We start from the raw sequence: 12766 nt of genomic DNA on the forward strand, positions 1-12766 counted from the left end.
ACTGCTGCCACTCCAACCCAATCGACTGCTCTGGAAACAACCAATGCACCCCTCTCCACTTCCACCAGAACTGAAACCTCCACCCTACCAGAGGAAACCCCCACTACAGCGGTCTCCAGCACAGCAGCCGAAGCTACGACTCCTCTTAGCACCACAACGCCATCCTCTGCTGCTCCAAAACAAGCAACTGCTCTTCAGACAACTTTGACTCTCTTCTCCACCTCCTCCAGTCCAGAAACCTCCAGCGCAACAGAGGAAACCACTACTGCAGTGACCTCCAGCACAGCAGCCCAAACCATTTCTCCTCCTCTGACTACACCTTCACTCTCTGCCACTCCATCCAAAACAACTTCACCACAGATTACCACCACACCCCTCCCCACCTCCCCTAGACGCGACACGTCTAGCGCAGCTGAGGAGTCCACCACTGCAACAACATTAGGTGCCCCAAACACAAGTCCTCCTCTCTCTACAGCTTCAACTGCTGCCACTCCAACCCAATCGACTGCTCTGGAAACAACCACCACACCCCTCTCCACTTCCACCAGAACTGAAACCTCCAGCACAGCTGAGGACACCACCACTGCAGTGACCTCTTCATTAGGTGCCCCAACCACAAGTCCTCCTCTCTCCACAGCTTCAACTGCTGCCACTCCAACCCAATCGACTGCTCTGGAAACAACCACCACACCCCTCTCCACTTCCACCAGAACTGAAACCTCCAGCACAGCTGAGGACACCACCACTGCAGTGACCTCTTCATTAGGTGCCCCAACCACAAGTCCTCCTCTCTCCACAGCTTCAACTGCTGCCACTCCAACCCAATCGACTGCTCTGGAAACAACCACCACACCCCTCTCCACTTCCACCAGAACTGAAACCTCCAGCACAGCTGAGGACACCACCACTGCAGTGACCTCTTCATTAGGTGCCCCAACCACAAGTCCTCCTCTCTCCACAGCTTCAACTGCTGCCACTCCAACCGAATCGACTGCTCTGGAAACAACCAATGCACCCCTCTCCACTTCCACCAGAACTGAAACCTCCACCCTACCAGAGGAAACCCCCACTACAGCGGTCTCCAGCACAGCAGCCGAAGCTACGACTCCTCTTAGCACCACAACGCCATCCTCTGCTGCTCCAAAACAAGCAACTGCTCTTCAGACAACTTTGACTCTCTTCTCCACCTCCTCCAGTCCAGAAACCTCCAGCGCAACAGAGGAAACCACTACTGCAGTGACCTCCAGCACAGCAGCCCAAACCATTTCTCCTCCTCTGACTACACCTTCACTCTCTGCCACTCCATCCAAAACAACTTCACCACAGATTACCACCACACCCCCCTCTAGCTCCCCTAGACGCGACACGTCTAGCGCAGCTGAGGAGTCCACCACTGCAACAACATTAGGTGCCCCAAACACAAGTCCTCCTCTCTCTACAGCTTCAACTGCTGCCACTCCAACCCAATCGACTGCTCTGGAAACAACCACCACACCCCTCTCCAATTCTACCAGAACTGAAACCTCCAGCACAGCTGAGGACACCACCACTGCAGTGACCTCTTCATTAGGTGCCCCAACCACAAGTCCTCCTCTCCCCACAGCTTCAACTGCTGCCACTCCAACGCAATCGACTGCTCTGGAAACAACCACCACACCCCTCTCCAATTCTACCAGAACTGAAACCTCCAGCACAGCTGAGGACACCACCACTGCAGTGACCTCTTCATTAGGTGCCCCAACCACAAGTCCTCCTCTCCCCACAGCTTCAACTGCTGCCACTCCAACCCAATCGACTGCTCTGGAAACAACCACCACACCCCTCTCCACTTCCACCAGAACTGAAACCTCCAGCACAGCTGAGGACACCACCACTGCAGTGACCTCTTCATTACGTGCCCCAACCACAAGTCCTCCTCTCTCCACAGCTTCAACTCCTGCCATTCCAACCGAATCGACTGCTCTGGAAACAACCAACGCACCCCCCTCGACTTCCACCAGAACTGAAACCTCCACCCTACCAGAGGAAACCCCCACTACAGCGGTCTCCAGCACAGCAGCCCAAGCTACGACTCCTCTTAGCACCACAATGCCATCCTCTGCTGCTCCAACACAAGAAACTGCTCCTCAGACAACTTTGACTCTCTTCTCCACCCCCTCCAGTCCAGAAACCTCCAGCACAACAGAGGAAACCACTACTGCAGTGACCTCCAGCACAGCAGCCCAAACCACTTCTCCTCCTCTGACTACACCTTCACTCTCTGCCACTCCATCCAAAACAACTTCACCACAGATTACCACCACACCCCTCTCTACCTCCCCTAGACGCGACACGTCTAGTGCGGCTGAGGAGTCCACCACTGCAACAACATTAGGTGCCCCAACCACAAGGCCTCCTCTCTCTACAGCTTCAACTGCTGCCACTCCAACCCAATCGACTGCTCTGGAAACAACCAGCACACCCCTCTCCACTTCCACCAGAACTGAAACCTCCAGCACAGCTGAGGACACCACCACTGCAGTGACTTCTTCATTAGGTGCCCCAACCACAAGTCCTCCTCTCTCCACAGCTTCAGCTGCTGCCACTCCAACCGAATCGACTGCTCTGGAAACAACCAGCACACCCCTCTCCACTTCCACCAGAACTGAAACCTCCAGCACAGCTGAGGACACCACCACTGCAGTGACCTCTTCATTAGGTGCCCCAGCCACAAGTCCTCCTCTCTCCACAGCTTCAACTGCTGCCACTCCAACCCAATCGACTGCTCTGGAAACAACCAACGCACCCCTCTCGACTTCCACCAGAACTGAAACCTCCACCCTACCAGAGGAAACCCCCACTACAGCGGTCTCCAGCACAGCAGCCCAAGCTACGACTCCTCTTAGCACCACAACGCCATCCTCTGCTGCTCCAAAACAAGCAACTGCTCCTCAGACAACTTTGACTCTCTTCTCTACCTCCTCCAGTCCAGAAACGTCCAGCACAGCAGAAGACACCACCAGTACAGCAACCTCAAGAACAGCAGCCCATACTACGACTCATCTTACCACCAGAACTTCATCCTCTGCTGCTCCAACACAAGCAACTGCTCTTCAGACAGCCTCGTCTCTCTTCTCCACCTCCTCCAGTCCAGAAACCTCCAGCGCAACAGAGGAAACCACTACTGCAGTGACCTCCAGCACAGCAGCCCAAACCATTTCTCCTCCTCTGACTACACCTTCACTCTCTGCCACTCCATCCAAAACAACTTCACCACAGATTACCACCACACCCCTCTCTACCTCCCCTAGACGCTACACATCTAGCGCAGCTGAGGAGTCCACCACTGCAACAACATTAGGTGCCCCAACCACAAGTCCTCCTCTCTCCACAGCTTCAACTGCTGCCACTCCAACCCAATCGACTGCTCTGGAAACAACCAATGCACCCCTCTCCACTTCCACCAGAACTGAAACCTCCAGCACAGCTGAGGACACCACCACTGCAGTGACCTCTTCATTAGGTGCCCCAACCACAAGTCCTCCTCTCTCCACAGCTTCAACTGCTGCCACTCCAACCGAATCGACTGCTCTGGAAACAACCAATGCACCCCTCTCCACTTCCACCAGAACTGAAACCTCCACCCTACCAGAGGAAACCCCCACTACAGCGGTCTCCAGCACAGCAGCCGAAGCTACGACTCCTCTTAGCACCACAACGCCATCCTCTGCTGCTCCAAAACAAGCAACTGCTCTTCAGACAACTTTGACTCTCTTCTCCACCTCCTCCAGTCCAGAAACCTCCAGCGCAACAGAGGAAACCACTACTGCAGTGACCTCCAGCACAGCAGCCCAAACCATTTCTCCTCCTCTGACTACACCTTCACTCTCTGCCACTCCATCCAAAACAACTTCACCACAGATTACCACCACACCCCTCCCCACCTCCCCTAGACGCGACACGTCTAGCGCAGCTGAGGAGTCCACCACTGCAACAACATTAGGTGCCCCAACCACAAGTCCTCCTCTCTCTACAGCTTCAACTGCTGCCACTCCAACCCAATCGACTGCTCTGGAAACAACCACCACACCCCTCTCCACTTCCACCAGAACTGAAACCTCCAGCACAGCTGAGGACACCACCACTGCAGTGACCTCTTCATTAGGTTCCCCAACCACAAGTCCTCCTCTCTCCACAGCTTCAACTGCTGCCACTCCAACCCAATCGACTGCTCTGGAAACAACCACCACACCCCTCTCCACTTCCACCAGAACTGAAACCTCCAGCACAGCTGAGGACACCACCACTGCAGTGACCTCTTCATTAGGTGCCCCAACCACAAGTCCTCCTCTCCCCACAGCTTCAACTGCTGCCACTCCAACCCAATCGACTGCTCTGGAAACAACCAGCACACCCCTCTCCACTTCCACCAGAACTGAAACCTCCAGCACAGCTGAGGACACCACCACTGCAGTGACCTCTTCATTAGGTGCCCCAACCACAAGTCCTCCTCTCTCCACAGCTTCAGCTGCTGCCACTCCAACCCAATCGACTGCTCTGGAAACAACCAACGCACCCCCCTCGACTTCCACCAGAACTGAAACCTCCACCCTACCAGAGGAAACCCCCACTACAGCGGTCTCCAGCACAGCAGCCCAAGCTACGACTCCTCTTAGCACCACAATGGCATCCTCTGCTGCTCCAACACAAGCAACTGCTCTTCAGACAACTTTGACTCTCTTCTCCACCCCCTCCAGTCCAGAAACCTCCAGCACAACAGAGGAAACCACTACTGCAGTGACCTCCAGCACAGCAGCCCAAACCACTTCTCCTCCTCTGACTACACCTTCACTCTCTGCCACTCCATCCAAAACAACTTCACCACAGATTACCACCACACCCCTCTCTACCTCCCCTAGACGCGACACGTCTAGTGCGGCTGAGGAGTCCACCACTGCAACAACATTAGGTGCCCCAACCACAAGGCCTCCTCTCTCTACAGCTTCAACTGCTGCCACTCCAACCCAATCGACTGCTCTGGAAACAACCAACGCACCCCTCTCCACTTCCACCAGAACTGAAACCTCCAGCACAGCTGAGGACACCACCACTGCAGTGACCTCTTCATTAGGTGCCCCAACCACAAGTCCTCCTCTCTCCACAGCTTCAGCTGCTGCCACTCCAACCGAATCGACTGCTCTGGAAACAACCAACGCACCCCTCTCCAATTCCACCAGAACTGAAACCTCCACCCTACCAGAGGAAACCCCCACTACAGCGGTCTCCAGCACAGCAGCCGAAGCTACGACTCCTCTTAGCACCACAACGCCATCCTCTGCTGCTCCAAAACAAGCAACTGCTCTTCAGACAACTTTGACTCTCTTCTCCACCTCCTCCAGTCCAGAAACCTCCAGCGCAACAGAGGAAACCACTACTGCAGTGACCTCCAGCACAGCAGCCCAAACCATTTCTCCTCCTCTGACTACACCTTCACTCTCTGCCACTCCATCCAAAACAACTTCACCACAGATTACCACCACACCCCCCTCTAGCTCCCCTAGACGCGACACGTCTAGCGCAGCTGAGGAGTCCACCACTGCAACAACATTAGGTGCCCCAAACACAAGTCCTCCTCTCTCTACAGCTTCAACTGCTGCCACTCCAACCCAATCGACTGCTCTGGAAACAACCACCACACCCCTCTCCAATTCTACCAGAACTGAAACCTCCAGCACAGCTGAGGACACCACCACTGCAGTGACCTCTTCATTAGGTGCCCCAACCACAAGTCCTCCTCTCTCCACAGCTTCAACTGCTGCCACTCCAACCCAATCGACTGCTCTGGAAACAACCACCACACCCCTCTCCACTTCCACCAGAACTGAAACCTCCAGCACAGCTGAGGACACCACCACTGCAGTGACCTCTTCATTAGGTGCCCCAACCACAAGTCCTCCTCTCCCCACAGCTTCAACTGCTGCCACTCCAACCCAATCGACTGCTCTGGAAACAACCAGCACACCCCTCTCCACTTCCACCAGAACTGAAACCTCCAGCACAGCTGAGGACACCACCACTGCAGTGACCTCTTCATTAGGTGCCCCAACCACAAGTCCTCCTCTCTCCACAGCTTCAACTGCTGCCACTCCAACCCAATCGACTGCTCTGGAAACAACCAACGCACCCCCCTCGACTTCCACCAGAACTGAAATCTCCACCCTACCAGAGGAAACCCCCACTACAGCGGTCTCCAGCACAGCAGCCCAAGCTACGACTCCTCTTAGCACCACAACGCCATCCTCTGCTGCTCCAACACAAGCAACTGCTCCTCAGACAACTTTGACTCTCTTCTCCACCCCCTCCAGTCCAGAAACCTCCAGCACAACAGAGGAAACCACTACTGCAGTGACCTCCAGCACAGCAGCCCAAACCACTTCTCCTCCTCTGACTACACCTTCACTCTCTGCCACTCCGTCCAAAACAACTTCACCACAGATTACCACCACACCCCTCTCTACCTCCCCTAGACGCGACACGTCTAGTGCGGCTGAGGAGTCCACCACTGCAACAACATTAGGTGCCCCAACCACAAGGCCTCCTCTCTCTACAGCTTCAACTGCTGCCACTCCAACCCAATCGACTGCTCTGGAAACAACCAGCACACCCCTCTCCACTTCCACCACAACTGAAACCTCCAGCACAGCTGAGGACACCACCACTGCAGTGACTTCTTCATTAGGTGCCCCAACCACAAGTCCTCCTCTCTCCACAGCTTCAGCTGCTGCCACTCCAACCCAATCGACTGCTCTGGAAACAACCAGCACAGCCCTCTCCACTTCCACCAGAACTGAAACCTCCAGCACAGCTGAGGACACCACCACTGCAGTGACCTCTTCATTAGGTGCCCCAACCACAAGTCCTCCTCTCTCCACAGCTTCAACTGCTGCCACTCCAACCCAATCGACTGCTCTGGAAACAACCAACGCACCCCTCTCCACTTCCACCAGAACTGAAACCTCCACCCTACCAGAGGAAACCCCCACTACAGCGGTCTCCAGCACAGCAGCCCAAGCTACGACTCCTCTTAGCACCACAACGCCATCGTCTGCTGCTCCAAAACAAGCAACTGCTCTTCAGACAGCTTTGACTCTCTTCTCCACCTCCTCCAGTCCAGAAACCTCCAGCGCAACAGAGGAAACCACTACTGCAGTGACCTCCAGCACAGCAGCCCAAACCACTTCTCCTCCTCTGACTACACCTTCACTCTCTGCCACTCCATCCAAAACAACTTCACCACAGATTACCACCACACCCCCCTCTACCTCCCCTAGACGCGACACGTCTAGCGCAGCTGAGGAGTCCACCACTGCAACAACATTAAGTGCCCCAAACACAAGTCCTCCTCTCTCTACAGCTTCAACTGCTGCCACTCCAACCCAATCGACTGCTCTGGAAACAACCACCACACCCCTCTCCACTTCCACCAGAACTGAAACCTCCAGCACAGCTGAGGACACCACCACTGCAGTGACCTCTTCATTAGGTGCCCCAACCACAAGTCCTCCTCTCTCCACAGCTTCAACTGCTGCCACTCCAACCCAATCAACTGCTCTGGAAACAACCAACACACCCCTCTCCACTTCCACCAGAACTGAAACCTCCATCCTACCAGAGGAAACCCCCACTACAGCGGTCTGCAGCACAGCAGCCCAAGCTACGACTCCTCTTAGCACCACAACACCATCCTCTGCTGCTCCAACACAAGCAACTGCTCTTCAGACAAATTTTACTCTCTTCTCCACCTCCTCCAGTCCAGAAACCTCCAGCGCAACAGAGGAAACCACTACTGCAGTGACCTCCAGCACAGCAGCCCAAACCACTTCTCCTCCTCTGACTACACCTTCACTCTCTGCCACTCCATCCAAAACAACTTCACCACAGATTACCACCACACCCCTCTCTACGTCCCCTAGACGCGACACGTCTAGCGCAGCTGAGGAGTCCACCACTGCAACAACATTAGGTGCCCCAACCACAAGTCCTCCTCTCTCTACAGCTTCACCTGCTGCCACTCCAACCCAATCGACTGCTCTGGAAACAACCACCACACCCCTCTCCACTTCCACCAGAACTGAAACCTCCAGCACAGCTGAGGACACCACCACTGCAGTGACCTCTTCATTAGGTGCCCCAACCAGAAGTCCTCCTCTCTCCACAGCTTCAACTGCTGCCACTCCAACCCAATCAACTGCTCTGGAAACAACCAACGCACCCCTCTCCACTTCCACCAGAACTGAAACCTCCACCCTACCAGAGGAAACCCCCACTACAGCGGTCTCCAGCACAGCAGCCCAAGCTACGACTCCTCTTAACACCACAACGCCATCCTCTGCTGCTCCAACACAAGCAACTGCTCTTCAGACAGCTTTGACTCTCTTCTCCACCTCCTCCAGTCCAGAAATCTCCAGCGCAACAGAGGAAACCACTACTGCAGTGACCTCCAGCACAGCAGCCCAAACCATTTCTCCTCCTCTGACTACACCTTCACTCTCTGCCACTCCATCCAAAACAACTTCACCACAGATTACCACCACACCCCTCTCTACCTCCCCTAGACGCGACACGTCTAGTGCGGCTGAGGAGTCCACCACTGCAACAACATTAGGTGCCCCAACCACAAGGCCTCCTCTCTCTACAGCTTCAACTGCTGCCACTCCAACCCAATCGACTGCTCTGGAAACAACCAGCACACCCCTCTCCACTTCCACCACAACTGAAACCTCCAGCACAGCTGAGGACACCACCACTGCAGTGACTTCTTCATTAGGTGCCCCAACCACAAGTCCTCCTCTCTCCACAGCTTCAGCTGCTGCCACTCCAACCCAATCGACTGCTCTGGAAACAACCAGCACAGCCCTCTCCACTTCCACCAGAACTGAAACCTCCAGCACAGCTGAGGACACCACCACTGCAGTGACCTCTTCATTAGGTGCCCCAACCACAAGTCCTCCTCTCTCCACAGCTTCAACTGCTGCCACTCCAACCCAATCGACTGCTCTGGAAACAACCAACGCACCCCTCTCCACTTCCACCAGAACTGAAACCTCCACCCTACCAGAGGAAACCCCCACTATAGCGGTCTCCAGCACAGCAGCCCAAGCTACGACTCCTCTTAGCACCACAACGCCATCGTCTGCTGCTCCAAAACAAGCAACTGCTCTTCAGACAGCTTTGACTCTCTTCTCCACCTCCTCCAGTCCAGAAACCTCCAGCGCAACAGAGGAAACCACTACTGCAGTGACCTCCAGCACAGCAGCCCAAACCACTTCTCCTCCTCTGACTACACCTTCACTCTCTGCCACTCCATCCAAAACAACTTCACCACAGATTACCACCACACCCCTCTCTACGTCCCCTAGACGCGACACGTCTAGCGCAGCTGAGGAGTCCACCACTGCAACAACATTAGGTGCCCCAACCACAAGTCCTCCTCTCTCTACAGCTTCACCTGCTGCCACTCCAACCCAATCGACTGCTCTGGAAACAACCACCACACCCCTCTCCACTTCCACCAGAACTGAAACCTCCAGCACAGCTGAGGACACCACCACTGCAGTGACCTCTTCATTAGGTGCCCCAACCAGAAGTCCTCCTCTCTCCACAGCTTCAACTGCTGCCACTCCAACCCAATCGACTGCTCTGGAAACAACCAACGCACCCCTCTCCACTTCCACGAGAACTGAAATCTCCACCCTACCAGAGGAAACCCCCACTACAGCGGTCTCCAGCACAGCAGCCCAAGCTACGACTCCTCTTAGCACCACAACACCATCCTCTGCTGCTCCAACACAAGCAACTGCTCTTCAGACAGCTTTGACTCTCTTCTCCACCTCCTCCAGTCCAGAAACCTCCAGCGCAACAGAGGAAACCACTACTGCAGTGACCTCCAGCACAGCAGCCCAAACCATTTCTCCTCCTCTGACTACACCTACACTCTCTGCCACTCCATCCAAAACAACTTCACCACAGATTACCACCACACCCCTCTCTACCTCCCCTAGATGCGACACGTCTAGTGCAGCTGAGGAGTCCACCACTGCAACAACATTAGGTGCCCCAACCACAAGGCCTCCTCTCTCCACAGCTTCAACTTCTGCCACTCCAACCCAATCGACTGCTCTGGAAACAACCACCACACCCCTCTCCACTTCCACCAGAACTGAAACCTCCAGCACAGCTGAGGACACCACCACTGCAGTGACCTCTTCATTAGGTGCCCCAACCACAAGTCCTCCTCTCTCCACAGCTTCAACTGCTGCCACTCCAACCCAATCGACTGCTCTGGAAACAACCAACGCACCCCTCTCCACTTCCACCAGAACTGAAACCTCCAGCACAGCTGAGGACACAACCACTGCAGTGACCTCTTCATTAGGTTCCCCAACCACAAGTCCTCCTCTCTCCACAGCTTCAACTGCTGCCACTCCAACCCAATCGACTGCTCTGGAAACAACCAACACACCCCTCTCCACTTCCACCAGAACTGAAACCTCCAGCACAGCTGAGGACACCACCACTGCAGTGACCTCTTCATTAGGTGCCCCAACCACAAGTCCTCCTCTCTCCACAGCTTCAACTGCTGCCACTCCAACCCAATCGACTGCTCTGGAAACAACCACCACACCCCTCTCCACTTCCACCAGAACTGAAACCTCCACCCTGCAAGAGGAAACCCCCATTACAGCCGTCTCCAGCACAGCAGCCCAAGCTACGACTCCTCTTAGCACCACAACGCCATCCTCTGCTGCTCCAACACAAGCAACTGCTCCTCAGACAACTTTGACTCTCTTCTCCACCTCCTCCAGTCCAGAAACCTCCAGCGCAACAGAGGAAACCACTACTGCAGTGACCTCCAGCAGAGCAGCCCAAACCATTTCTCCTCCTCTGACTACACCTTCACTCTCTGCCACTCCATCCAAAACAACTTCACCACAGATTACCACCACACCCCTCTCTACCTCCCCTAGACGCGACACGTCTAGCGCAGCTGAGGAGTCCACCACTGCAACAACATTAGGTGCCCCAACCACAAGTCCTCCTCTCTCTACAGCTTCAACTGCTGCCACTCCAACCCAATCGACTGCTGTGGAAACAACCAGCACACCCCTCTCCACTTCCACCAGAACTGAAACCTCCAGCACAGCTGAGGACACCACCACTGCAGTGACCTCTTCATTAGGTGCCCCAACCACAAGTCCTCCTCTCTCCACAGCTTCAACTGCTGCCACTCCAACCCAATCGACTGCTCTGGAAACAACCAACGCACCCCTCTCCACTTCCACCAGAACTGAAACCTCCAGCACAGCTGAGGACACAACCACTGCAGTGACCTCTTCATTAGGTTCCCCAACCACAAGTCCTCCTCTCTCCACAGCTTCAACTGCTGCCACTCCAACCCAATCGACTGCTCTGGAAACAACCACCACACCCCTCTCCACTTCCACCAGAACTGAAACCTCCAGCACAGCTGAGGACACCACCACTGCAGTGACCTCTTCATTAGGTGCCCCAACCACAAGTCCTCCTCTCTCCACAGCTTCAACTGCTGCCACTCCAACCCAATCGACTGCTCTGGAAACAACCAATGCACCCCTCTCCACTTCCACGAGAACTGAAATCTCCACCCTACCAGAGGAAACCCCCACTACAGCGGTCTCCAGCACAGCAGCCCAAGCTACGACTCCTCTTAGCACCACAACACCATCCTCTGCTGCTCCAACACAAGCAACTGCTCTTCAGACAGCTTTGACTCTCTTCTCCACCTCCTCCAGTCCAGAAACCTCCAGCGCAACAGAGGAAACCACTACTGCAGTGACCTCCAGCACAGCAGCCCAAACCATTTCTCCTCCTCTGACTACACCTACACTCTCTGCCACTCCATCCAAAACAACTTCACCACAGATTACCACCACACCCCTCTCTACCTCCCCTAGATGCGACACGTCTAGTGCAGCTGAGGAGTCCACCACTGCAACAACATTAGGTGCCCCAACCACAAGGCCTCCTCTCTCCACAGCTTCAACTTCTGCCACTCCAACCCAATCGACTGCTCTGGAAACAACCACCACACCCCTCTCCACTTCCACCAGAACTGAAACCTCCAGCACAGCTGAGGACACCACCACTGCAGTGACCTCTTCATTAGGTGCCCCAACCACAAGTCCTCCTCTCTCCACAGCTTCAACTGCTGCCACTCCAACCCAATCGACTGCTCTGGAAACAACCAACGCACCCCTCTCCACTTCCACCAGAACTGAAACCTCCAGCACAGCTGAGGACACAACCACTGCAGTGACCTCTTCATTAGGTTCCCCAACCACAAGTCCTCCTCTCTCCACAGCTTCAACTGCTGCCACTCCAACCCAATCGACTGCTCTGGAAACAACCACCACACCCCTCTCCACTTCCACCAGAACTGAAACCTCCAGCACAGCTGAGGACACCACCACTGCAGTGACCTCTTCATTAGGTGCCCCAACCACAAGTCCTCCTCTCTCCACAGCTTCAACTGCTGCCACTCCAACCCAATCGACTGCTCTGGAAACAACCACCACACCCCTCTCCACTTCCACCAGAACTGAAACCTCCACCCTGCAAGAGGAAACCCCCACTACAGCGGTCTCCAGCACAGCAGCCCAAGCTACGACTCCTCTTAGCACCACAACACCATCCTCTGCTGCTCCAACACAAGCAACTGCTCTTCAGACAGCTTTGACTCTCTTCTCCA

At 54.9% G+C, this 12766-nt stretch overlaps 1 protein-coding gene across 1 annotated transcript in view; it reads left to right on the forward strand.

The window, feature by feature from the left end:
* The window catches only part of MUC16 (mucin 16, cell surface associated), a 117569-nt gene that overhangs the window by 52962 nt on the left and 51841 nt on the right, over positions 1-12766 (forward strand). Inside the window, exons 4-5 of the mRNA XM_071727415.1 lie at positions 1928-2361; positions 4471-4935. Of these exons, the coding sequence (XP_071583516.1) occupies positions 1928-2361; positions 4471-4935 (899 nt within the window). The remainder of the gene's footprint in view (positions 1-1927; positions 2362-4470; positions 4936-12766) is intronic.

Source organism: Heliangelus exortis, chromosome 28 (genome assembly GCF_036169615.1).
Source record: "Heliangelus exortis chromosome 28, bHelExo1.hap1, whole genome shotgun sequence".
Taxonomy (NCBI): domain Eukaryota; kingdom Metazoa; phylum Chordata; class Aves; order Apodiformes; family Trochilidae; genus Heliangelus; species Heliangelus exortis.